Source organism: Sander lucioperca, chromosome 20, assembly GCF_008315115.2.
Source record: "Sander lucioperca isolate FBNREF2018 chromosome 20, SLUC_FBN_1.2, whole genome shotgun sequence".
Taxonomy (NCBI): domain Eukaryota; kingdom Metazoa; phylum Chordata; class Actinopteri; order Perciformes; family Percidae; genus Sander; species Sander lucioperca.
Genome location: NC_050192.1, coordinates 822,866 through 850,431, shown reverse-complemented (window position 1 = coordinate 850,431; position 27,566 = coordinate 822,866). Strand labels below are relative to the sequence as shown.

General features: G+C 41.1%; 1 protein-coding gene across 1 annotated transcript; it reads right to left on the bottom strand.

Annotated features, from left to right (window-relative positions):
- Nucleotides 1-4,256: 4,256 nt before the first annotated feature.
- rint1 (RAD50 interactor 1) lies at nucleotides 4,257-27,566 on the bottom strand. Its single transcript, XM_031288199.2, has 15 exons — nucleotides 27,080-27,566; nucleotides 24,072-24,197; nucleotides 23,266-23,381; nucleotides 22,765-22,938; nucleotides 22,046-22,186; nucleotides 20,575-20,764; nucleotides 18,726-18,836; nucleotides 18,388-18,613; nucleotides 16,483-16,620; nucleotides 14,999-15,093; nucleotides 14,245-14,349; nucleotides 13,122-13,342; nucleotides 6,394-6,574; nucleotides 6,161-6,279; nucleotides 4,257-4,701 (listed from the first exon to the last, which is right to left on the bottom strand). Exons 1-15 carry the CDS (start codon nucleotides 27,311-27,313, stop codon nucleotides 4,488-4,490), a joined length of 2,391 nt encoding a protein of 796 aa, XP_031144059.1. The 5' UTR covers nucleotides 27,314-27,566; the 3' UTR covers nucleotides 4,257-4,487.

Below are 27,566 nucleotides of genomic sequence, written 5' to 3'. Positions count from 1 at the left end.
GCTTTTTTTATAACTTTTTTGACATACTATACTTTTAATTTCTTTCGACATACTATACTATGACTTTTTTGACATACTACACTATGGCTTTTTTTCGACATACTAAACTATGGATTTTTTATAACTTTTTTGACATACCATACTTTTAATTTTTTTCGACATACTATACTGTGGCTTTTTTTCTCTTTTTTTGACATACTAAACTATGGCTCTTTTCTCTTTTTTAGACATGATACCCTATGACATACTATACTTTTAATTTCTTTCGACATACTATACTATGTTTTTTTTTCACTTTTTTTTGACATACTATACTATGACTTTTTCGACATACTAAACTATGGCTTTTTTATAACTTTTTTGACATACTATACTTTTAATTTCTTTCGATATACTATACTATGGCTTTTTTATCACTTTTTTCAACATACTATACTATGATTTTTATCGATATACTATACTATGACTTTTTTTCAACCTACTATACTATGGCTTTTTTATCATTTTTTTCGACATACTATACCATGGCTTTTTTTATCACTTTTTTCGACATATTATACTATTACTTTTTTCGACATACTATACTAAGACTTTTTTATAACTTTTTTCAACCTACTATACTATGGCTTTTTTATCACCTTTTTCGACATGGTATACTATGGCTTTTTTAATAACTTTTTTGACATACTATACTATGTCTCTTTTATCACTTTTTTCGACAGACTATACTATGATATATACTATCTATACCAAATGTTTAAACGTGCTCTGCTGTTTGTAGCCCATGTGTGTGTCTGGAGAAATGTTCAGGGGTGGCTCAGGGTGGTGTCAGCTTTTCTGGCACCACTGGTTGGACCTTCAGCTCTATATATATATAAATATAGATAGATACGTTTATTTGATATAGCACCTTTTACAGACAAAGTCACAAAGTGCTTCACATGATAAACATTTGTAAAAATACCGTACAATCCAATAGAAAATAAACAAGGGATAAAAGAAAATAATTATTGAATGACCAATGAAAATCATTTCAACGATTAAAACCTAAAACCCAAAGTTTACAAACAAGAGTCAAAAGCAAATTTAAACAATATATATATATATATATATCTTCCTCTAACAATGTTTTACTGCAGCCTGTCAACACATCACCGGGGTGACTTTTGCATTCACGTCAGGTATTCAATAGAATAGAATGGAATAGAATAGAATACCTTTTATTGTCACTATACACATGTACAATGAGATTAAAAGCAACTCCTTTTCCAGTGCCAACATGTACGTAAAATAAACATAACATGAAATAAAATAAGTCGTGCAAAAAAGGGGGGTAAGGTGCACAGTTCTGAGACGCTATATACATATAAAAATATAAATATGGTTTTATAGACAGTGTGATATGCAGTGTGGGCACATTATTTGAATATTTTCCAATAGTGGTGATCATATTCAATGAGTAATAGATATTGGACAATGAGAGTAATGATATTGCACAGTATACAGATATTGCACAGTAGTGGAATTGCACAGTATTATCAATTGTATTAAATATTAAATATTGCACGGTAGGTGGGTAGAAGAAAGTCCAGGGGTTGGGGGGTTAGACTGTGAAGTCAGTGCATGTGTGATTTCAAAGTGGTTATGGCTTTTGAAAAAAAAAACTGATCTTGAATCTGTTAGTCCTTGTTCTGATGCAGCTGTAGCGCCTCCCTGAGGGCAGCAGGTTAAACAGATCAAAGCCAGGGTGGGAGCTGCCCTCAGTGCTGTGCTTCCTGAAGTCGACAGTGATCTCCCTGGTTTTCTTGGTGTTCAGAGCCAGGTTGTTCTCTGAACACCAGGCTGCCAGGTTCAGGACCTCCTCTCTGTAGGCTGCCTCGTCTCCCTTTGAGATGAGTCCGACCACTGTGGTGTAGTCAGTAAACTTGACGATGAGGTTGTTGTTGTGGGCCGGACTGCAGTCGTGGGTGTAGAGACAGTACAGGAGGGGGCTCAGCACACAGCCCTGTGGGGAGCTGGTGCTCAGCGTGTGAGTGGAGGAGAGGTGGAGGCCGAGTCTGAGGGCTGGTTGGCCCCAGACGGTGAAAACATGTCATGTCACTCAGTGACATGACATGTTTTCAGTTTTTGGCTATTTCCATTCGGTTGTATATGTTACAGGGTTAGATATGTAAAGATTTACATATATATATAGATTATCTAATGATGTTTTACAGTTTATCTATCATAGCATTAGTTTGACCTTTTGTTTGATCATAATTACTGATCAAATAAGACACATTCTGTTCTATTTTCTGTTCTATTTATCTGTATCAGTAAATATGATCAAGCCATTTAATTCAATTTCAGCTAAATTCAACTTTATTTATAGTATCAAATCATAATTAAATAAAATGTTATTTATAGTATGAAATCATAACAAGAGTTATCTCGAGACACTTTACAGACAGAGTAGGTCTAGACCACAATCTATAATTTACAAAGACCCAACAATTCCCCCAAGAGCATGCATTTGGTGCAACAGTGGCGAGGAAAAACTTCTTTTTGGCAGAAACCTCAGACAGACCCAGGCTTTTGGTGGGCGGGCATCTGATGCTGCCGGTTGGGACACGGAGACAGAGACGGATACAGATATACAGATATAGAGAATTATGATTCATAATAATTATAGCAATTGGTGCGATGAACGGTGGCAACTATAGTAACATGAAAGATAATGGAACTATGACGAGAAATAATAGTTGTAGCAGTTCAGGGCGTTGCGGAGCATAGTAGGGCATAGCAGTGCGTTTACATATGGGGGTTCCCATGTACTGTCTTCCCCTGCCACCCTGCCAAGATCTCTCGCTACCCCTTTGCCACCCCATGTAAAATTTTCTAGATCCGCTACTGACTCGAGGTCCATTTCAAAACAAAGACATACTGTACAGCACAATAAAAGGAAGACTACAGACAGATAGAAAAGACAGCTATAGCAGTGTTCCCACATACATAGGTGACTGGTATCGCACAGCACTGATCCTAGGATCGTACAGTTGTATAATGATGGAATTACAAGAAGCATTCAGACGACAGATGAATTTGTACATCAAATTGCTCAGCAAAGCAGATAACGTGTTGACTCCAAAGAGTAACACACGACAACTGGAAGCATTTCCAGTGGACACAATATGCACAATTAATTGTGAAACAGACTAAGGTTATGTAACTAACGTTAATAGTTCCTCTCAGAACCAAAAAAAAGCAGGTTGATCTACTGGTAGGTTTTTTCTGACATCACTTTGCTTCATTTATTTATCAGTTAACAATAAAGTGCTGCCTGTTCTTTCATTACAGAAAGGGTCATTATGCATATTTTTTTAAATATTATTTCACCAAGCTGCTGATTTATCTCCTTCCATCTGTTCCATTCTTACACAGTTAATCAGGACTTTTGTTTACTCTGCAACTAGGTTTACTATGCAATGGAAATGCAGCATACGTGGATAAGGAGCAGGTCCTCCAACCGGCCACGGTGGACACAGCAGTTAGCACAGAGCAAAAAAACAAAACAGAATAGAGAGCTGTTTTAAGTCCCACAGATAAAAGGCAAGCTAACACTCCTGGCAGAGCGATAACAACACTGCAAGAATGGTAATACTCTGAGGGCTCCTGCACACTGCCTGCGTGGCGCAAGCGTGGCGTTTCTGCTGCGTGTCAGCTGCGTGGCGTTTTCTATGTCTTTCCACACCAGAAAGGTGTCTGACGCGGCGCTGCTGCTGCTAGCCTCATCTGTACACATGGATGTTTCCCATTAACTTAAACATAAATATATACTGATCTGATTACAGCAAAGACAACGTCGGCAGTATTGATGGCAGAATAGGCTAGAGAATATTTCCTTCTGTATTGACAGGTGCAATATTTGAAAATCAATATTTATTATTGTTTTTTTTTTTTTTATATCTGCATTTATGTCAAAACCTCGAGACTTTCAAACATCAACATGTCATTTATTAAATGTATTCGTGTCTAAATGACATATAAACATCTTTTCCTATTCTATGTTGCCTGGAAACGCTTCCAACACACTTGCGTGTCGCGTGAAAAATAGCCGTCGGTCCTATTTCTAGCATGCACGCGTTTTCGGCGCTGCTCGAGCCGCGCCTGAGAAAAACGGACACGCCACGCAGCTGACACGCTCACGCCACGCAGCCGGTGTCCAGGAGGCCCGAGAGTCTGCTAGGAAACAGTATGTTGAACCATTGGCGAGAGCATTGCAGGTAAGGGTTTATTACATAATCCACCAGACAAAGGACAATTGTTTATACAATGACAATGCAATAGTAGCAACTTACTGAACACTATCTGAACAGTCCTAACTTAACAAATGTTACCTGTATTGAAGAAGAAGATTAAAGCTAATGACAAAAATGTCATAAGGAAAACTTGCAGAGCACTCAATCTGACGCACGCTCCCCACCAGCGAATATTGCCAGGTAGGATTGTTAGTGTCCAGGCCAGGAGGCTCTGAGGTTGAGGAGAATCAACACATCACAGGGTGCCAGGCAGTACACCCCCAACTCATTCAGTGCAGACTCTGGTGGAGGATCCCCTGCACCTGCCAAATCTCTCGCTTCGTCCTCGGACTCTTTAAGGAGATTCTTCAGCAGAATAGCAGAGCCCACGTTAAGACACAAGACGATGCACGCCTCCTTAACACTGTGGAGAGGGAGAGGGGGGGAGAGAGAGAGAGAGCAGATGGAGACAAAACTAGTAATATTATGCTGGTGGAACCAAAGTTATCCCTTAACCCTCCTGTCAAATTTGACCCGTTTTCAAAGTTTCTCAAAGTTTCTTTCAACCAAATTGCCCCAAAAGTAACGTGGATGGTTCCATGAAACGATCATTGACTTTTGGGTATTTTTATTTAAGTTTATAGCATTATTCTGACAGTCTGTGATTATCTAACAACATCCTCTGATCTTAATCTTACTCAAAATAATTCATACTTTTCTGCTTTAACTCAAAAATTAGATATCATTTCATAAAGGCTAAATGAGGTTTATTGACTATAAATTTAAAAAATAAAATGAGCGTAAAAATAGTGGCAATAAGTTGAGTTGCAGTGTATACATGGTTTAGTGATCACTATCACTAAACCATCAAAAACGTTTTTAAAAAATGTGACAAAATAAGTGACAAAAGTTCAATTTTGACCCAGAAGAACAACATAAGGGTTAAACGTGGGCTCTTAATCTTTGGTAGGATTTTCTTAGCTTACCATTTGTCCTAGGATCATTACCATCCCATCTGTTACGAGTAGCATAAGCTGTTACAGACGTGCATTATATGTATGGACGACATAACCACACACACATTGCTAGTTCTCTTGACACACACTACTCTATATGTATAGCCAGTGGTGTGTCACTCTGGAGAACTATCCCAGAAAGAGATATGTTAAGAGATATACATGATCTGTTTTGAATCATATTTCGTATCCGATGTTATGTTAAATTCAAAAGTTGAACTGCTGGACAGGTGTCTCTGATTTCCATTCTTAGTTTATGTGCACTGGACGTTACTGGACCACAGTTGGCCCCAAACATGTTGGGCTGTCACAAAATATCCTAAACTCCGATTTAAGGAAGAACAGTGAAAATTGCTCCCTACAACAGAGAAAAGAGGTACACACCCGAACATTAGCCTAATGATTTCTCTCACACACACACACGATTGTTTCACTATCTTTGTGGGGACCCGTCATTGACATAATGCATTCCCTAGCCCCTTACCCTAACCTTAACCATCACAACTAAATGCCTAACCTTAACCCTTACCCTCACCCTAACCATAACCTAATTCTAACCCTAATCCTAAAACCAAGTCTTAACCCTCAAACAGCCCTTTAAAGTAGTGGGGTCCAGCATTTTGGGCCCCACAAGGCTGTGCAGACCTCACAAGTATACTGTATTCTCCGGTTTTTGGACCCCACGAATATAGTAAAACAAACACACACACACACACACACACACACACACACACACACACACACACACACACACACACACACACACACACACACACACACACACACACACACACACACACACACACACACACACACACACACACACACACTTACTGCTTAAATAAATTCTCAGGTCTTCACACTTACTGCTTAAAGAAATTCTCAGGTCTTTTGCAGTAGTGACCAAACAGAGGAAATAGGTTTCTGGTCATGTCGAACTGAAGCTGAGCTGCCCCGCCTTCACTGAAATGGTTAGACAGGATCACCTGACAGACAGACAGACACATGGATATATTCATGGTAAGGGAAACACGTTGTCAGTTGTTTGGAACAGAAGAAGTAGGTTTTAGTGCTTCTTTTTTTTTTTTTTTATCTCTTACATCCTGGTAGAGCACGTTGTCGAGTCTCTCTGCCAGGCCCTGCCAGGCCAGCTGGAACAGAGAAAGACTCAGGACCTGATGAAGGTTTAACAATCTGTCCCTCACACATAGCATCATGGGACATGCTGAACTGGACAGGGTCATGGTGGACTGGTCATGCTGGGGTGGTAGGGATAACCACCTAAAGAAAAGACAAAGTAAAGGCAGGAGTTAGAGAACACATCAGTGCAAACCTCAATTCTTTGGCCACCCTGTTGGGTGAAATTAGCAAAAACAAAAGCTATGGGAAAATAATCTATTTTCAAAACAATGCAAGAGGCAAACGCTTGTCAATGTAATAGCCAAAGGCAATGCTTTCTTTCAATTTGAGATCTCCTCTACCCCCCTACTGCTCGGGGAATTACTGACTACTTGTTGGGTCTTTGTAAATTATAGAGTGTGGTCTAGACCTACTCTATCTGTAAAGTGTCTCGAAATTACAGTGATCTTTCTGCATGGTAAACAGCAACCTGGCGTCCTTGTTTTAGGCAGTCAGCATCTGGAACTGAGCTTAGTTCCTAAAACAGTTATGGGACTTGGAAAATCATTTGAGTAAAGTCATTACTAACCATAATTTTGTATCTTTATACTGCCCATTCAAACAGAGGCAATTCAAAATGCTTTACATTGGCAAGCTCTCCTTTACTTTTTATAATATACACAAATGATTGCAGAAACATCAATAGAAATAACCACATTATTACATTTTCAGATGATACGGCCATACTTAGTTTACTTACAAAAGACTGAGACATTGCTATCTATAAACAGGAGATGGAGGAGGTAGTGAAGTGGTGCAACAGGCATAACCTGCCACTTAATGTAAATAAAACCAAAGAAATGATTTTTGAGCCCAGGTCTATAGGAGATCAGAGCACACTCCATATTGAAGGTGTACTTGTTGAGCAGGTAACAACATATAAGTATTTAGGCATACAATTAGACTGTGCAGTGGTCCCATCAAGTAGAGTATGTTTGCTCAAAGATAAGTCAGCGTCTATATTTTTTAAGACGACTTAAAGTTCATGGAGTGGACAAAGATATCATGCAACTGTTTTACAAGGCAGCCATTGAATCTATTGTTTGTTATGGCATTATGACTTGGTTCAGTAACCTGTCCATTAAATAAAATCACAGCTCCAAAACTTAATAAAAAGGGCTGGAAAAATAATTGGCCAAATGCCGCCAACTCCTCTTCAAGAGCTCTTCGAGGAGGCGGTGAGGAAACAGGGTCTCAAAATCACCCACGACCCAAATCACGTCCTGTAGAGTGAGTTTGAGCTGATGCCTTCAGACAGAAGGTACAGGTTACCAAGACTTGTGGTACTTAACATTATGGTTATAGGATGTGCAATGCCTGATAGGGTACTGGTGCAACATTTTTATATATAGATATGCTATGTTATATTTGATATGGTATTACGCAATTGGGCATTGTGCAATACAGAAGTTATTGACCACAGCGTGAGTTAATGGGAAATGTGCAATCATTATTAAAATGAAGTGCAATATGAGGGGGAGGATGTGTTGTGGGTTCTCTTTTCTCTTCTGTTCTTCTGGGATTGTGAGGAAAGGTGTGTGTGTGTGTGTGTGTGTGTGGGGGGGGTGGGGGGGGGGGTATTGTGTGAGGTTTATTAGATGTTCATTGAAGCATTGGATGAGATAATGTATGATTATGTTTCTATGTATAGGTTGTGTGTTTATGTGTCGCCATTTGTTTCTCTCGAATGTCCAGAATGAATTTCTCCTGTAGGAGACAATAAAGGCTTATCTTAGCTCTTATCTTATTAAATGAAAGGCATCAGGATGACATCCAAAAATAATAAGCAATAAAAACAACGGACAGGCTGCAAAGGAACCTGGCAAAATCACAACCTTTTCAACCACTACAAGCTTATGCACATCCTTCAGTACAATGAATGCGTCACACATAGTTCCTCTAGCATTTTCTCAGGAAAAGTTCAGAAAAACAAAACAGAATCATGTTCTGGAATGTGACAATGTGCTAAATTATGGCCAATTTGTTGGACTCAGAAGTCTTTAGGACAGCCAACGCCTTGCTGCAGCTGGAATGTTCTCTAATCACCCATCCTCTGTGGGAACTTTTGTACTCTAATCATTGTGCAACAAGTTTAGACCCGTAAGTCTGGAGCAAATACTTTTATTCCTTTCAATGTGCGTCATTTCAAACAAGAATGTCAAAACAGGATATCTGATGGGAACATAACCACAGACGTCAGGTTGACTGGGACGAGCCAGTCCCTATTTTAAAATCAGGAGATTATTTCCAAGAACTGGTTTCCAGAAACCGGCCTGAGCCCCATAGCCTGGTCCTACCAGACTCTGGTCCATTTCATCTGTACAGAGAGTCTGGCCTCTCTCCATTGACAAGACTAGTGTTAACTTCCTTGAAGGCGGGTACTCTGTTGAAGTTTAAAACTATTGGATCTGCCCAGAGCCACTCTGGATCTGCCATAACCAATCGCTAACGTTTGGTCATGACGTATGTCATGCGCATGTGCAACAAGAGGGTAGACCGTCAAGGCTTATATTTAGCATTAGCATCGCTAGCGTTAGCCTTAGCCAACTCCTTCACCACTAACAGAGCAAGCTGGAAAATCAAACTTTTCCCGAAACCCCGTGGGGAGGAGGGCCACAACATCATGGCCACCAACACAACTCAGCAAAGATTGTTCTTCCTCGGGCTTTAACTTCTGGATATTCGGCAGCGTTGCCACAACAGACCGAATGGCTTCGCTCGCATCTTTCTCGCACACGTCCTAACGTCATCGTTGATCGTTCTCAGCCACTCCCTCTGTTCGCTCACTGGACCGCCAATATTTGGCTGGAGAAAACCCAAGAATATACCATAGACTGTATATAAGAATGGACCAACAGATCCCGTTGCTCTGGACGGAGACCAGTGAAGGCCGTTAGAAGCACTTTTCCGGTGAGCGCTGAGCGTTACTGTGCAGCCTCCAACTGAGAGAGACGACGTAAATGTGACGTGAGCAACCTGTCTGAAAGTTGTAAGTCTTCTGGTAGCTGTGCCAAGAGAAATCTCAATCATTCCGAATCTTGCAGAGACGGAGAGCGTAGATATATGTAAGGAGATAACATAGGCACAGGCTAATTTTTGCTAACTAAAATGCTAGTTAACATTAGTAATTACACTTAAACAGCTAATGTGAGACGAAACTGCCTGCGCGGTTCTCCTGTACTATACGGTAATTCCTCTACTATGCGACAGTAAGTCTCGTGGTTATGACACAATCGTTAGCCTATTTTTACAAAAACGTCTGCTATGGAGCCATAACGTGAGCTACAAGGTAATGGAGCCTTTTATACATTGTCGTGTTTCTTTAGAAATAAACAATGGACAAATCGAGTCTTTAAACTCTTCAGATGTAAAGTTATCAAAATGAATGGCAGTCAATGGGATGCTAACGGGGGGTGATCGCTTTGTAGCATTAAAATGGCGCCATAGGAGGTTCGCGGTCCGAGGAGAAGCTTACCCCCTTGGAATATACCGCGAACCCGGACGGAGTACTGAAGGGAAATGAAAATTGAGCGGAAGTACGTAGGAGGGCGGAGCCAGGCTATGAGCCCCGCTGAATGAATGGTAAAACAAGAGATATCATCAGGAAGGTGGAATTTGGTGAGGGTGTGTTTGAAATAGCTCCAAAAAATGTAGCTACGTTTCTAGAACTGTTTATCTGATGATCATAAATGACCTGTAACAGCAACCGAGACTTACAGTGAAAAGGACGCTATTTTTATATAGTTTTTATTAATGCCTTTGCTCAAATGACTTACGGCAGGCAGACCGGCTCTACAGTAACACATTCTAATGGGTCACAGATTTTGGTGTAACATCGGAGAAGCCTGTGTTAGTGAGTATCCAGCCAGGTAAAAGGTATCAGGAGATTTCTTTATATAGGTCTAATTGTATTTTAGAAAGCATCTGTTGTCCTTATGGCTGATACTTGGGCAGGGCCATCACAAAAAAAGGAAATTAAACAAAGAACAACTGAAAGCTAAAAGGGAGAGGGTTAACTTCGGTTGAGCTGTCAACAGATGGAGACAATTACGGGATTGTAACTTATTCAAAACCAAGCCTGGATTGGCCCTCTTCCTCCTAGACAGGTATGGAATATGTCTATTTCCTTCACAAAATAACTACGTCAGTAGCCTGCATGAAATTACATTCCCCTTCCATTTGACGCCAAGTTTTAATTTCTTTTCAGTTCATGTTTGCCTTAGGATGCTATTTTCTTTTTGTCCCCCTGTACTTCTGTAAATCATCCTTGGGTTTCATGTAAGGCGCTATATATACACACGTCTTGCATCACCTCTGCTTGGACCCCGTTCATAACTGCTTGCAGTTATTATTACGTTGGTTGCTACTAGAGGTGCATCGATCTGATATTAAGATCGGATATCGGCCCCGATATTGACAAAATAGCTGGATCGGTGATCGGAAAAACTAACAGATCCACGGGCCGATCCAGTTTTTAAAAATAAATAGTTTTTTTTAATAACAAATAAATAAGGATTCAAATTTTTGTACATGTTTACAATGTTTGGTAACTGTTTGATTACTATTGTATGTTTGACCAATACACTATTTTGTTTCTACTGCTACATTTTATTTATTTAAATTTATTTTAAGAAGTTTGATTACATTCTATTTTCGATTTGAATGCACAAGTGTTTTATAAATAACTAATAAATAAGAATTCAATATATTACATCTATGTTATTTTGTCTTAGTTAGGAAAGTAATGTTTAGTTAGGGAAGTCTGGTAACTTTAGTCTCTTCCACATGGTGGAAGGAAGGTATAAGGTGGAAGGTATACAGTTTATTATTAATTCAACAACGGTATCAGATCGGTATTGGGTATCGACAGATACACAAAGCCCAGGAATTGGTATCGGGACTGAAAAAGTCGGATCGGTGCATCCCTAGTTGCTACAATAAACTCTTGCTAATGCTTTGGTTTGTGACAGCTAGAAAAGATCTTTATGACAGCAGGTGTGGTAAAGACACTACTGCCTTAGTTTAAAAGGGGCTGCTAGAATCAACACAAACTGAAAGTTCCTCGTATCTGATTTAATAATCTTCATAGTTTTTGGGGCAGTTGCTCTGCAGACTAGCTCAGGTCTTTGTTGTTGAAATAAAGATCTTCATAATGCACCATCTCTGCCTCCTCGAACAGTAAGAATGTTTATAAATGATTGCTCTGCTTTTAATACAATTGTACCAACCAAACTGGTGTTAAAACTCAGGGGCCTTGGTCTTGGCAACTCCAGCTACAACTGGATATTTGATTTTTGAAAGACCCCACACTCTGAGAATAGATACTCATCCACAATAACTCTTAGGACTGGCCCGCCACAAGGGGCACTGTCTGAGACTGGACTGAGAAGCAACAGTGGTGAGAGGGCCTGTAGGGGCAAAGTGGAAGACCTAGCCCTACGGTGTCATGACAACAATCTCTCTCTTAATGTCAATACGACAAAATAAATCATTGTTGAGATTTACTCCTATTTCCATCAGGTGAAATCACTGGCACAAAATTACCACAACTCCAAGACATTTACACTCAAGTGCCCTGAAACAACATCTGTTCACATCAGGTTTACACTCAAGGGACAGCGCCCTCTAGCAGCAGTAGTAATTGTGCAAAGAGACAGACATGACAGGAAAAACAAACTTTCCAAAGACAGAAAAACTGTCCCTGTACAAAAGGTAACATGTCTGGTGTTTTGGGAAAATCCCCAATCCTCTCTGGTTACGGAAGGGGTAAATGTTGCGTAATACTATTATGAGTCCACCAGATGGCAGCATCAGATAACTAAATGTCTGAATGAGACCACAGACAAGTCCCATCATTCCTTCAGTCAACCTAAATCCTTAGAAAATATTAAACATCATCGCATTTTCACCAGAATACATATGACATACTACATTACCTTACATATCATTTAGCTGACGCTTTCATCCAAAGTGACTTCCAATAAGTGCATTCAACCGTGAAGGTACAAACTCCGAAGAGCAACAATCAAGTACAAGTATGAGCCTGAACCAGAACCTGAGCTGCTGTCTGGGTTAGAAGGGGCTCAGTCTACAAGACATTCTGCGTGTCTTGCCAAAAAGCATAATATGAGCACTTTAAGTAAATCAGACTGTGGTGGTGCTGTATTGTTCCTCTTTATATAGGCTTTGTTTCTACAAAAAATGTTTTGCGCTGGTCAGTGGGAACTGAATGTTTCAAAAGGGGTAAAAAAAAAAAAGAAAGTTCTAGAACTACTGTTTAACATCATGACTTTTGTTTTAAAACTGTTTCTTGATTTTTTTTTGGCTGCCAACTTCACACATGGCCAGGGACTACCAATGAAAACTGCATAAATAACTAAATAAAAATGAGTCCTCACCAGCATCCCACCCGCAAAGACAATGGTAAACGTTGGAAAGCAGAACCAAGCCAGAGGTACAAACCTCCTGTCTCTGCAATGGTGGGCAACAAGTTTACTGTGCAATAATTTCTTATTCTCAAAAAAACCATACCCACTGCAGCAGTATATGGCAGGGTTTCTCATAGAGTTTATATCTGTCCTAACCTGATAGTATGAAGCATTAAAACATAATACAATATGGTACTCATCAACAGACTGATGCCTCTCACCTGTCCTGGCCGTATGGTTTGGCTTTATCTGCGATTTCTCTCATGGTCCATTCCAGCAGTCTTCCCAGCATGTCTCCTTTCAGTCGATCCAGCAACGCCAACAGACCTTCAAATAGAGAGCCCTCCAGGGAAGCCAGACGACCAACCTCCAACACCCCCAGGCCTCCCAGTACTACCTCCTCGCCAAGTGAAACTGCTGCCTGCTGCAGCTGCAGGAAAAACTGAAGAAGGAATAAAGGAACGTGTAAACGCCTAATGGTCAGCTGGCAGCACAGTGCAGCGTAGTCTCACATAAAACTTATTGTGCCCAAGTCTCAAAACTGTGTGAAGTATTGCATCTTTGCTATGACTTTCAACATTCTTTACTCATTGTTTGATTAGAAAACCTCTTAAATCACAATTCTACCAATTTCAGACTTGATTTTATTTAGGCAAAGTTCCTGTACTTTGCCTGTGCTTTGTTAACGTTTAACATTTGAAAAGTTTGGCCAGTGCCCTACCAGTGAAGCGCGATGATTTTGAGAAGATGTACAGTAGATATTGTTTGACAGCATCATTTGAAAGTAACCAGTTCTATTTTAAATGTTTAAAACTCAAACTTTTCCGTGGGACCTGGCATACACATCTTTCTAGCCCCTTTTTTTTTCCGACGGATTCAATGGCTCCTGGGAATCTGTTCCAAATTGGTGAGCCACTCAGTGGAGAATGCGTTCACTGAAAGCCATGTACTGCACACCGTCAGACTGGCTGACAAAATCTCCCTGGACTCTTCCCATGTGTTGCATGGGGAGTACCAACTCCTGCCCTCCGGGAGGCGCTATAGGGTCCCAGACTGCAGAAAGAACAAATATAAACACTCATTTGTTCCTCTGTCAATATCTCTGCTGAATCAACACAGGAGGGCGAAGAAGTGATAGTCTCCCACCCCCCTAGGTCAGGACTGAGATGAGATTCTTCCCAGTAAAATCAGCTTTCATATGAAAACAAAGGGGCTTGCATGAGTGACCCAATTGAGAACTGTCCAGCCATGGCAACATCCTGCTGGTGCTGTTGCAAAAAAACGAATAAATAGACTAAATACATTTATACATAAATTATACATTTTACATAAAGCCCCACTCACCACATTGTCTCCCCAGTCTCCTAGGATGGTGGAAATGTAGTTAACAGCATTAAGGATGGCACAATAACGGGCACCCAGCGGGCAGCGAGACTCCTCCTTCATCACCTGGAAAGGAAAAACAGAATATATACCACCTCTGCCTTAGTCATTTCACTCTTCAAACCATTTTCATTGATTGCAGTCCTTAAAAGACAATTCCGGCGCAAAATGAACCTAGGGGTTATTAACAGATGTGTACCCACTCTGTCGTTCTCTGAACATGTTTTCATGCTAATCGAATGTGTTTGGAGCTTGAAACAAGCTAGTGCGAACCGCTGATTAGCTTACAACGCTAGTATTCGGGGCACAGGGAAAGTAAAAACAAATCGCTATTTATACCACTAAAAAGGCTCAAAATATCACCACACTTCAACGGTAACCAACCTCCCTACGCGGATTTTCGCCCTTTCATACTACTCGCTACGGTGTAAATTCACACACAATCGCAAGGTAATGTAAGTCAATAGAGCGTCAGGCGTTAATAAACATGCTAAAAAGCAAGTATGCGTCTTGATAACACGCCAATAATGGCATACAAATTGGCATGTCATACATACGGCACTTCATGAGATCAGTCTGATTCATTGTAATGTGGATTTCAGGTGAAGGCCCAGCCCCATTTCCTCAATCATTAGTCAAGTGCCTCTCTCCTTCTTTAACAGTGTACTGCTATTGGGCTTTCCTTCATTAATAGCAGCCTCTTTGTCATTATTACCTGGGTGAGTCGTATGCGGAAGTCATCCACCAGTTCTCTCTGTAGCCCCAAGAACTTGAGTTGTGCAGAAGGACAGGGTAAGGCCCGGTACCGCTCTAAGCACAGCAGGATGACAAAAGACTTTTACTCACAATGTTTCATATGCCCGAAACAGCTTACATTACTATCCTGTATGCTTTAAAAGGTACCCTGTCAAGTATTTGAGCTCTTGTTAAGCTATGGAGTGATGTTGTTATGAGTGGGTCCCCGTTTGTGTGTATCTCATGCACAGAGTTAATGCTTTTCCTAATAAAACCATTTACTGATAGTGACTTAGGGTGCTTTCACACTTACCTCGTTTGGTCCGATTTTCAGACTTTTCAGTTCATTAAAGGACAATTCTGGCGCAAAATGAACCTAGGGGTTATTAACAGATGTGTACCCACTCTGTCATTCTCTGGGACATGTTTTCATGCTAATCGAATGTGTTTGTAGCTTGAAAGAAGCTAATTATACCACTAAAATGGCTTAAATGGTAGCATAATGAGGGTCCCTAAATGTAAACCAAAGCATTGAGAACTTTGTAAGTGTACAGACAATTTATTAAAAAGATAGTTTAGAAAGACAGTAGCTCCTAAGACGGCTGCCGCCTGTATACGAGAACGCGACTATCTTTATAATCTATCTTTTTAATAAACTGTCTGTACACTTACAATTTTCTCAATGGTTCGGTTAACATTTAGGGACTCTCATTATACTACCGTGGAAGTTTGGTGATATTTTGAGCCTTTTTAGTGGTATAAATAGCGATTCATTTTTACTTTCCCTGTGCCCCGAATACTAGCGTTGTAAGCTAATCAGCGGTCCGCGCTAGCTTCTTTCAAGCTAGAAAACACATTCGATTAGAATGAAAACATGTCCCAGAGAGCGATTGAGTGGGTACACATCTGTTATTAATGCCTAGGTTCGTTTTGCGCCGGAATTGTCCTTTAAATTACAGCTGTGAAACCTCAGAACCAAACAGCCAAAATTTGGTCTGACGAAAAGCATTTTTTTTTTTTTTTTTTTTTTAGACTTTCGGACCAAATACAGCAAGTTGTAGCATAGGTTCTTTAAGGAATGGCTCAGTGCTTAGTGTGTACGTAGTGAGAGAGAGAGACGGTGAATGCGCTCAGAGCAGACAGCTGTCGGCTATCAGAGCAGAGAATAAATCAGCAGTTTATTTGTTAAGTGGTAGTAAATGTACAGTGTAAGTTTCAGTTTTGTCTCTGAACAAATGCTTTAGCTCCATAAAACCCAAGTAAAGTTCCCATGTCTTGCTTTTCAACAATGCAACAAAACAACGTCTCAGGTATGTGAAGTAGTTATGTCATGTATAGTTTCTTTAGTGTGCTTTCATAACTGCAAAACTAACCGGATCAAATGAATACAATGTAACAAAAACATTAACCTTGGTCTGGAGTTGTGAAAAGGCCCTTTAACAAGCTAAAAATGAGCAGTCTTACCAGTAATGACCTGTAGAAGAGTCATGAAGGTCTCAGCACAATCTGGAGCTTTCAGCTCATCCATATCACTGATATCTTTGTACTGAGAGCTCCAAGCTCCCTCGGCCGACAGCATGGCATCCATCTTCTCCACTGCCACTGTACATACACAGGAATACAGGATAATGATGCTCCTTCACTGTTCTTGAGCAAACATACCCAGGCCATGAGGAACACGTCTTAACATGTGGTAAGCATGTATGGGATGGTATCATTCAATTCAATTCAATTTTATTTATAGTATCAAATCATAACAAGAGTTACTGTATCTCAGAACACTTTACAGATTAGGTCTAGACCACACTCTATAATTTACAAAGACCCAACAATTCCAAAAATTCCCCCAAGAGCAAGCATTTAGTGCAGCAGTGGCAAGGAAAACTTCCTTTGTTCGAGCGATCTGATATTGATTAATAAAATCCAGAAATAAATCTTTTAATATATGCCTTTTCATCATGGATATATAACCCAACTCAAACTTGTACAATTTCCAGCATATGTTCTCTGAGAATCTCTTTTATATCTAAGCAAAATTAGTATTGTAACTGAAATTTCCCTAGCCTAATTGATATCAAATCGGAAATGTAATCAAATCAGAACCTTGTGAATCGGAATCGAATCGGGAAAATCATAACCAGCCCAAAAACTTACATGAATATAAAACTGATGAAAAAAAAAACCCACTGGTGACAGTGGAGTGTGTCTGCAAAAGTTAGGCACAATATTTATGAGATTTCTTATGCGTCACGTTGACCCTTGACATTTGTTTTGGTGGTTTTCAGTCTGTAAAGACGGTGAGAGAAAAGCCAAGCATCTGATCATTATTAGATGCAGCAACATCTTTTGTTTGGGAAGAACTTCATCTCTGTTACACCACTGTACAAGTGTTTTTTGTAGTTCCAACAGAGTTATACGTCTTCTCTCTAGCGGATCCCGTCATGTCAATTTCAGGAGTCACATTCTCAAAATCTTACACCCCGTGCTGGTAAGGTGACATAAAATGTGGATATAGAACTATACAATTCCAAGCAATACGCATTTCCTAATGTTGTTTTCCAGTGAACCCAGAAGCACAACATTTAGAGCCCAACCGATAAAGGATTTTTAAGGCCGATATCGATACAAATATTTGGTGATTTCAAAATCTGATATTCCGATATATATTTTTAAAAAAAAGAATCCAGAAACACGTGACAAAACATCAACAGATTTCTCTAACATTAGTTATTTGTAGTTATTTAAAATAATGATAATTATTGTTTTATTTTATTGTCACAACAGAACAGAAGAACATCAAAATATGTTAAAGTTCTGATAAATAAAATGTAAAAAAAATACAAACTTAAGCTATGAAACTTAAAGGGTTAAACACGAGTGTTGCCAACAGGGACGTTGTAGAGCGCCCTCTGTTGGACTAACTATGCAACGCCAATACTTTTGAAGGGGGTTTCGTCTGTTTTTATTTTATTTTTTAAATATTCATTTATCGGCCCATTATAAATGACGTTACGTTAGTTTGGAACATGCCAAATATCAGCCCGCCAATATATCGGTCACGCTCTAACAACTATGCACTTTTTTAAACACAGATCATCATAACCGCATTGTCATCGGTAGAAGGAAGTTTGCCAAGCCACTGCCTTTTAGCTACCAGTTGATGAAACTAGTCTGCATGCTCTGGAAGGTATTCTGACCATTGCCACTGAGTTTGGAGTGATGCAAGGGCTCATTTTAATACAAACATAAATTGCATTATAATAATAAACTGACTGTATAACCATGGAAGTAGTTATGCCTTTATAATATTAATCATACCGATGCAATGACAGGAGTAAGATAATACTGTTCAGGTATCCTCATACTTACTCTTCTTTTCCACAGTGAGCCACTTCTGAAGGGTTGCGTCTTCAAGCAGAAGGTGAAGCAGACCAGGCAGCGCTGCTGGGTATGACTGGTTACTTCGCAGCTCTTTCTCAAATTGTAGCACCTCCTCCACCAAGTGACAGAAGAGCACGTCATCGTACAGCAGCCTAGAAGCATCACTGGCCACCTTCTCCTGGACTAGAGACAGCAGGCCTCGACACAGCTCCACCTGCTCGCACATACAACACTTACTGTGCCAGACTGAAAGAAATACCTTTTGGACTACACTTAACCAGAGGAGATCAAAGCAATCCACTAGAGCCCGTTATAAGACAACATACCATGGCACTGATGGTGGCTCCAGCTCGGTCCAGGATAGGTTGGATCTTTTCCTCCATGAAGGTCGAGCTGTTCCCCATCCACATCAGAACCTGTGTGAGGTACCACTCTGGCTGAAAAAGGCACAGACAGAGGAGGAGTTTAAGTTGTTGTAAAGCTTTGCCAAAGACTTCAATTTTTTTGGCTTATGACAACTTTCTACTTTTATTTTCCGTGTAGACAACTAGTCTCTCTCTGGTCCAGTTGCCTGTCCTCATAGAAGTAAAGATTACAGAGGGTCAGTGTAGGGTCCAAAAAAGAAAGGTTGCTGCACTCCTTGCTGTGCGTGCATGTCTGAGAACTTCAAAAGGGTCAGGTTATGCCCCCAAAAATATTCTGAACAGCCGTCATAAAGAGAGGGAAAAGGTCATTTAAATACGGGACACACGTATTTCACAGACTGTAGAGAGAGTAAAGAGCGAAGTTGAAACCTTGGCCCCACCTCCACACAACTGACCAACCGCTGCTTAAAGTAGGTGTGAACGGCAGTTTAAGAAAGACACAGAAACGTTCCGACACAGCCATCCTACTTCCAACATCGGAAAGGTTTCGGGGTTTCCGAAACCACTCGACTATCCCACAAGCAGAACTCGTCTGCATTTGTTCCATTAATGCGTGTTACTAATTTAGCTTCTTCCCCGGAGTCCTTGTGCTTTCTCGCCACGCAAATTCTTTGGGGGGGATTGTGGTGGCACCAGGACATACTCTATCTGTCAAGTGTCCTGAGATATTGTTCTGTTATGATTTGACACTATAAATCAAATTGAATTCAATTAAATTACTCAGAGGTAGGAGTGCTCTGCAAAAATGACCTGAAAGGCTATGGACTAACGTGGGACAGTAAAATAATTTTATCCAGGTGGAGGTGACCTTCAGCACTCACTGGATCGGTTCGCAGCAGAGTGTGAGGTGGCTGGGATAAGGATCAGCACCTCCATATCTGAGGCCAAGGTTCTCAGCAGGAAACCGATGGAGTGCCTACTCCAGGTAGGGAATGAGTCCTTACCCCAAGTGAAGGAGCTCAAATACCTTGGGGTCTTGTTCGCAAGCGAGGAGCAATGGAGCGGGAGATTGGCGGTATAACATTCACTTTATCGCACTGTTGTGGCGAAAAGAGAGCTGAGCCAGAAGGTAAAGCTCTCGATATACCGGTCAATTTGCCTATGGTTATGAAGGCTGGGTCATGACCGAAAGAACGAGATCCAGGGTACAAGCGGCCGAAATGGGTTTCCTCAAGAGGGTGGCTCCCTTAGAGATAGGGTGAGAAGTTCAGTCATCCGTGAGGAGCTCGGAGTAGAGCCACTGCTCCTTTGCGTCGAAAGGAGCCAGTTGAGGTGGTTTGGGCATCAAGTAAGGATGCCCCCTGGGCGCCTCCCTAGGGAGGTGTTCCAGGCATGTCCAGCTGGGAGGAGGCCTTGGGGAAGACCCAGGACTAGGTGGAGGGATTATATATCCAACCTGGCCTGGGAACACCTCAGGATCCCCCGAGTCAGAGTTGGGTAATGTGGCTCGGGAAAGGGAAGTTTAGGGTCCCCTGCTGGAGCTGCTGCCCCCACAAAACTGTCCCGGGATAAGCGGATGACGATGGATGGATGGAAGGATGGATGGATGGATGGATGGATGGATGGATGTAGAGGGTCATAATAATGAAACAGGACTGATTTTAAATAGACTCAATTAGACCAAAGTTGGTCTAAAACTTGGTAATAAGCAAGTCTTGCTTTAACACTGGGATGCTACAGGTGCCTGGAGTTACTGCCATTGCCAGTGTTTGCACGTGTATATGTGATGCATGTTCTGTGTGTGAGAGACCTTGCTGAGGGAGTTGGTCTGTCGATTTCCGTAGAAGTGGTATCGGAACCTCCTGCTGAGTGGCAGCAGCATGATCTGGATGGGCAGACAGAGAGGGGGAGCTTGGGACGGAGGTGTGGCTGAAGAAGCAGGCTGGATAGAGGGTACACCTTGACAAGGTGCCAAAGCCCCCTGGGATATGAGGTCATCACTGACAGGAAAGTTAAAGAAACCAAACACTGGAGCACTTGCAGTGTTCCAAACCCACACCTTACCCAGATTAAATCCTGCTGGGAACCAGTTTCATGTCATTCCCCTACTTTCTGTCTCGTGTAATCAATTTGTTCACAAACTTTTTAAGCTTTTTAAGTTGTAAGATGCATACATCAAAGAGCAATATATATTGTATATTGTATACTGTACTATATGTGAGCTATTTTTTGCAGCTAATCTTCATTCAAGAGCACTAAAATGTAATTCAATTAACTACATTTATATTGCATTTTTATCCAAAGCACCTTGCAATTTGTTGATATTTTAGCCTTATTGGTGAGTGTAATATATTTATCTATTCACGATTTTAGCATATTTGGGAGTAAATTTATGTTTTTTTTTTTTTTTCTTACCTCCACCAAGGAGGTTATATTTTCAGTTGAGTTTGTTTGTTTTTTGTCCGTCAGCAGGGTTACAAAAATCATTGCAGGCCTGATTTCCATTAAACTTTGTGGAATGGTGTATCATGGGCCAAGGAAGAAGCCATTCAATTCTGGAGTGGATCCGAATCACGGGACAGATACAACTATTTGTCACCTTGGTGGAATTCTGCGCTCTCTGAGTTCCCTTTTTTTAGTTCATTCATGATTTGAATTGACTTGACTGAGGATGCTGGGATGGCTGATGCAGTGTGTTGTTGTTGTTATTGCTATTGTTTTTGCTGTCATATAATTGTTCTATCGAGTTTTGTGTACCTACCTTTATTCCATGCTGTTCAATACTTGCATAACCATTTTAATATGAACCAAAAATGTCAACCTGCTGGTGGTACTCGATGAAAAGTCAGCGGATCATCAAAGTAATATGGGATACACTTTCTGGAAACCGTGAATGTCTGTGCCAAGCTTTATGCCAACTCATCTGGTGGATGTGAAGATATTTCATTAAAATAGCTGAACATTTTAAACTGCTATACAAGGTGAAAAGTCATGGGCTCATCAATAGTAGTAGGATTCACGAACCATGAATGATTTGTAAAAATGTAATTGAATTCCATTCATTATTTGTCAAGATATTGAACTCAAGTGGTGGACCAACCAACAGACATTGACATCACGAGGTGGCGTTTCCTCCAAAGCATATTAGCCAATGCAAATAAGTTGTATTTCGATATAATATGTAGGAGGCGGGGTTTGTGTATATAATGAAGGTTATCATAGTAATAAACAACAGATGTGTACAGAAAACAGGTGTGTAGAAACCCAAACTGAAAGGATACGAGGTCTGCAGGGCGAGCAGCTGTGTGACGAGCAGCTCCAGCTGGCTGCTGATCTCCTGAGCATTGGCAGTAGGCGTCAGTGACTGAGTCGGGGGGGAGATGATCGGCCAGTGAAGTTGAGTCAATACTTTCTCGAAATCACTGTGTAAGAATTGGAGAGGACGATTTAGCTAATATTGAATACAGAATGGTGATACAGTGATACCTTTGCATCACCGTTAGGGTTGGGTACCGACACCCGGTTCCACTATGGAACCGGTTCCTACGCAAACGGTAGGAATCGGACCGGATTAGAACGCAAATTTCAGTTCCTCATTTCGGTTCCACTTAATGTGTTGACTGAAAAATGTTCCCTCTGTCGCTCCGAAACGGACGTAAAAATATCACCCTTTCTCTGTAGTCTACTGTTAGCTAGCTACCGTAAATGTAGGCTACTTTTAAAATGGCATATTTTCCCTCTGGGCTCACTAAAATGGACGTAAAAGCATATTAACAATTCACTGCACGTGATCGCTAGTAAACATATTACATCTTTGATGTCATTTTTCACTTTTTCAAGAATCGGTTTAGGAATCGGAATCATTTTAAAAGTACCGGTTCGGCATCGGAATCGTAAAAATCCAAACAATACCCAGCCCTAATCACCGTGCTTGGCCACATTTAGACACGGTGACATAAAGGTCCACTGGGGGTAGGAGGGGTGGGGGGATGGGGTTTACCTGGCCAGTCGGTCCTTGATGATCTTGTGCCAGAAGTGAAGTGTTTCTCGGAGGAAGTCCTTGAGGTGAGAACATCCGGACTGGTTTAGTCCAGCGTCCAGTGCAGCCATGTTGTCTACTGCCCTTATGGCCTCCCAGACACTGCTGGTCATCAGACACTGCTGGACTGCAGCACTGCCGAAACGCAAAACATCACACATCACTGCTTCTGTCAGACTGGTGCATTCTGTCTCTTCTAAAAGTAATACTTGGATGTCAAACATATATTACATGACACAGTCAGCACATGTGTATTATAGCATGATTTCAACATTTAGTCAATGTAGATTTGACTACATGTGCCCATTCAAATTTGGAACCCCTAATATTATATGTAATGCCATAGACCTAGACCCAATAATTCAGCTTGTGCTTTGCTTTGAGGGTTCCTTATTCCTTCCATTACGTCTATTTATGTCTTCCTAATATGTGTCTTCATCACCTTATCCCTGTTTACAGTACCTGAGTTCCTCTATATGTTGAAGGCACCGGAGGTATTTCACGTGTCTCTCTATAGTGTCGACTTGGTTAAGCGTCTGGCCAAGATTATCCATCCAAGGCTGGGCCCCCTGTAGGTGCTACAAGATGGAATAATTAATAAAGACAAACAATTGCTTATACTGTACCTCCCAGAATGGTATACAGTAAGTGAAAGGACTTTATATTATATGTCACAAACAGAGTCTGGAATACTGCTTGCCTCATCTCGCTCTGTCTCTCTCTTCATCTTGCTTCGCAAGAATGACATTATGAAATGCAGTTTTCTACTGATATTTTTAACTAACTACCGCAACAAATCTCGGAGTGCCTTTTGCGATATGTCGCAGCCTTTCGCGGTGTGTTGATATTGCGATGACATTGGGAAAAAAACGATATATTGTGCAGCCTTAGTGGATACTGTATGTTCATTAGATATTCTTACAGACCACTATTTACGAGGTCAATAATGAACATTCAAGCTCAACTGTTGTACAGCTGTGTATGTGACAACATGAAACACGGACTATTCACTGACCATTTCAAATGTGCTTGGGTATCAGCAGTGAACTACAAATATTGTATTGACCCCAGTATTTGCAATTATATCCAGACCGAGTCACGTTATATATAAGGGACTTGAATGCAACTTAGGAAAATAGTCAGAATAAGATGAAATGATTTGTAACAGACTAACAGAAACTATATTATCAGTGGTGACCACACACTGCTGTCTTGTTTGTTCATTCAAGTTAATATTTAGCCTACAACTCTCTTGGTGGAAGCTCTACCTGGTGCAGCATGTTGGAGGTAAGTCGCTCTCTCTGCAGTAGGTCCTCCAGGGAACATAGAGCCTCCTCAGCAGCAGACAGAGCTGCAGAAACTTTAGGAGGCACAGAGCTGGATACAGTCAGAACCTGAATGACACAAATTATAAAGTCACTGCTTATAATTGACACAGTAATGGACATAGATTGCACAAGTCTTGTGGTCAGCTGTAAACTGAAGTTGTAAATATTCTTGGAGTACTTTATGCAGTCCTTCCTTATTATCAAGAGCACAAGAGCATTTGTGAGGAAAAGACCTTATCACCCTAGCCTGGTCCTACCAGACTCTGGTCCATTTCATGTGTACAGAGAGTCTGGCCTCTCTCCATTGACAAGTGTTAACTACCTTGAAGGTGGGTACTCTGTTGAAGTTTAAAACTATTGGATCTGCCCAGAGCCTCTCTGGTAGCCTGGCTCCGCCCTCCTACATACTGTCTGGTAGGACCAGGCTACCAAGAGGGGAGACGACAACAACTATCGGCTTAGCATCGCTAGCATTAGCCTTAACCAACTCCCTCACAACACGTGTGTCATATCACGATACTATGATATCCAAAATGTAAGACGATATCTAGCCTCATATATCGATTTCGATATAATATTGATATACTGCCCAGCCCTAGCTTAATGTAGCTGAGCACAACTGAGAATATTATATTAATATTGTGGATTAAATGTGTACTGTCACCATGGGCAATTTTAGACCCTTTCATTTAATCTCAGCCACCTAAAATTAAATCAATTTTAGTGCTTCAAGTGAGAGTTTGCAAAATTGTCTGTTAGTGACAGAGAACAAACAATTACAGGCTCAAAGGGCTTGAAACAGGTTTAATATCCTGTGTGGCTGTCTCCGATGCTATCCACCTGTAACCAAGTCAAGGGTTAACAGAAATATAGTGTTGACCAATCAGAGGAGGTTGTGCCAGACTCCCGCCTTTGGCTGAGTCTCTATCTAATCTGTCAGAGGGAGAGCAGGAGACGGTTGTGAAGTTTAACGCTGGTAGTCCCCAGAGAAGAAGTTGGTCATTTCATGATGCAGATTAGAACCCAAATGAAAACGTAAGCAACTAAAATGGCTGAATGTTAGAATATTGTGTCAAATTGGTCGTTATTACTGTGACTTATAAAGTGTCAGGTTTAGTTCCTTCATAGTGTTAAAGGACAATTCCGGCGCAAAATAAACCTAGGTGTTAATAACATATGTGTACTAGGGTTGGGTACCGAAACCCGGTTCCACTATGGATTCCAGTCCGATTCCTACTGGTTCCTACGCAACCGGTAAATTGGACTGGATTAGAATGCAAATTTCGGTTCCTCATTTCGGTTCCATTTAATGTGTCGACTGAAATATTTTCCCTCTGTCGCTCCAAAACGGACGTAAAAATATCACCCTTTCTCTGTAGTCTACCGTTAGCTAGCTACCGTAAATGTAGACTACTTTTAAAATGCCATATTTTCCCTCTGGGCTCACCAAAATGGACGTAAAAGCATACTAACCATTCACTGCACGTGATCGCTAGTAAACATATTACATCTTTGATGTCACTTTTCTGTTTTTCAAGAATCGGTTTAGGAATCGATTTTAAAAGTACCGGTTCGGCATCGGAATCGTAAAAATCCAAACAATACTCAACCCTAATGTGTACCGAGTCGAACGTTCTCTGGGATCTGTTTTCATGCTAATCGAATGCGTCTCTAGCTTTAAACAAGCTACCACAAACCGGTGGTTACCTGCCAACGCTAGCTTTCGGGGCAGAGGGTAAGTCACTATTTTATACCACTAACAAGGATTAAAATACCACCACACTTAAACGGTAGTATAATGAGGGTCCCTAAATGTAAACCAAGCATTGAGAACTTTGTAAGTGTCATTAAAAAGATAGATTATAAAGACAGTAGCGTCATGTTTACATTTGGGCGCCATCTTAGAAAACATATGACAGAAAACAGTCACAATCAGTCGAACGACGAACGCCGTGTTTGAGCTGTTACTGGTTGCACGACGTTCGTCGTTCGACTGCTCACAACTGTTTTCCAAGATGGCGCCCGAATGTAAACACGAACGCTACTGTCCTTAGAGACGCATTCGATAAGCATGAAAACATGTCCCAGAGAACGTTCGACTCGGTACACATATGTTATTAGTAAGTAAAGTTTATTTCTATAGCACATTTAAAAACAGCTCGCGCTGACCAAAGTGCTGTACATAGCGCATTAGCCACAGAGTAATAAAATTAAAATAAAATTCACTTACAAATCAGTGGTTTAGGCTAAAACGACATCAAAAGACAATCACTTAATTACAAACATAGCAGAGTAAGACAATTAAAATGCCGGGAAGGACAATGTAAAAAGGTGAGTGTTGAGCCTGGCTTTGAATATCACAATAGAAGGGGCATTTCTGATGTCAGGTGGTAGTCGGTTCCACAGCTGAGGGCCAGCAACAGAAAAGGCTCTGTCACCTTTGTGCTTAAGCCGGGACCGTGGGACATGACATTATTAACCCCTAGGTTCATTTTGCGCCAGAATTGTCCTTTAATAGTGTAAAAAAAAAAACGTTATCTGACGTTGTGCTTCAGTAGCTAGCTCATAGATTATCGGCTAATGAAAGTACTGATTTAGCCATAGACTGTATATAGAATGGACCAACAGATCCCGTGTCTCTGGACGGAGACCAGTGAAGGATATTAGAAGTCACACACACAAGAGTGCTTGTTAGCATCAAAATGGCGTAAGGAGAAGCTTACCCCCTTGGATTTAGCAGGTGGGGGGGAGGTAGCACTTTTGCAAGGCACTGTAGCCTGTCACATTCTCATTAGGGGCTGAGCCCCCCTAAAGGTCTGATCCTAGAATCGCCCCTGACTGTCACCTTTGTGGTTTATGAGCTTCAGTATTATGTAATACACAAAGAGGTAAAGAACAAGACCTGTCACATTGTATTGTGTAGCTATGTGTGTTTTTGTTTCATTCACCTGTTCCTCCAGTACGTTGTTTTCTTCTCGCAGCTTTTCCAGCAGGTCGCCAACATTCTTCAGGGATTTCAGGTCGCTGCCGACCTCTTTCTCCAGGAAATCCACTAAACAGTCCTGTCCTGTCCACGAATCTGCCGAGAAAGATTCGCCAGCTTGGCTGGTTGTGGAAACGGGTTTTAACAAAGTCTCTGTCCGTTTGGTCATCGTTTTCTCTACTGCTGTGGGCGCCGCCATCTTTCCTCTCTAGTGCCGTGTCAACAAACTTGCTAGGATGGTAAAGGAGGGTGCGCTCGTTTATTGTTTGTGCGTAACCCGCGGTCGGTTACGCTGTCTTTCTTGGGTTAGGTCGGTGGCACTGCATGCCCACGTTTTGATGTACTCTTCGTCCATGTGTGACCTCAAATAAAGACAACTTGATTCATGTGTCTTGCCAACTCTGTCTACTGAAACTTCTTGCAGGTTTGTTCCACCACACGTTATCTGCGGG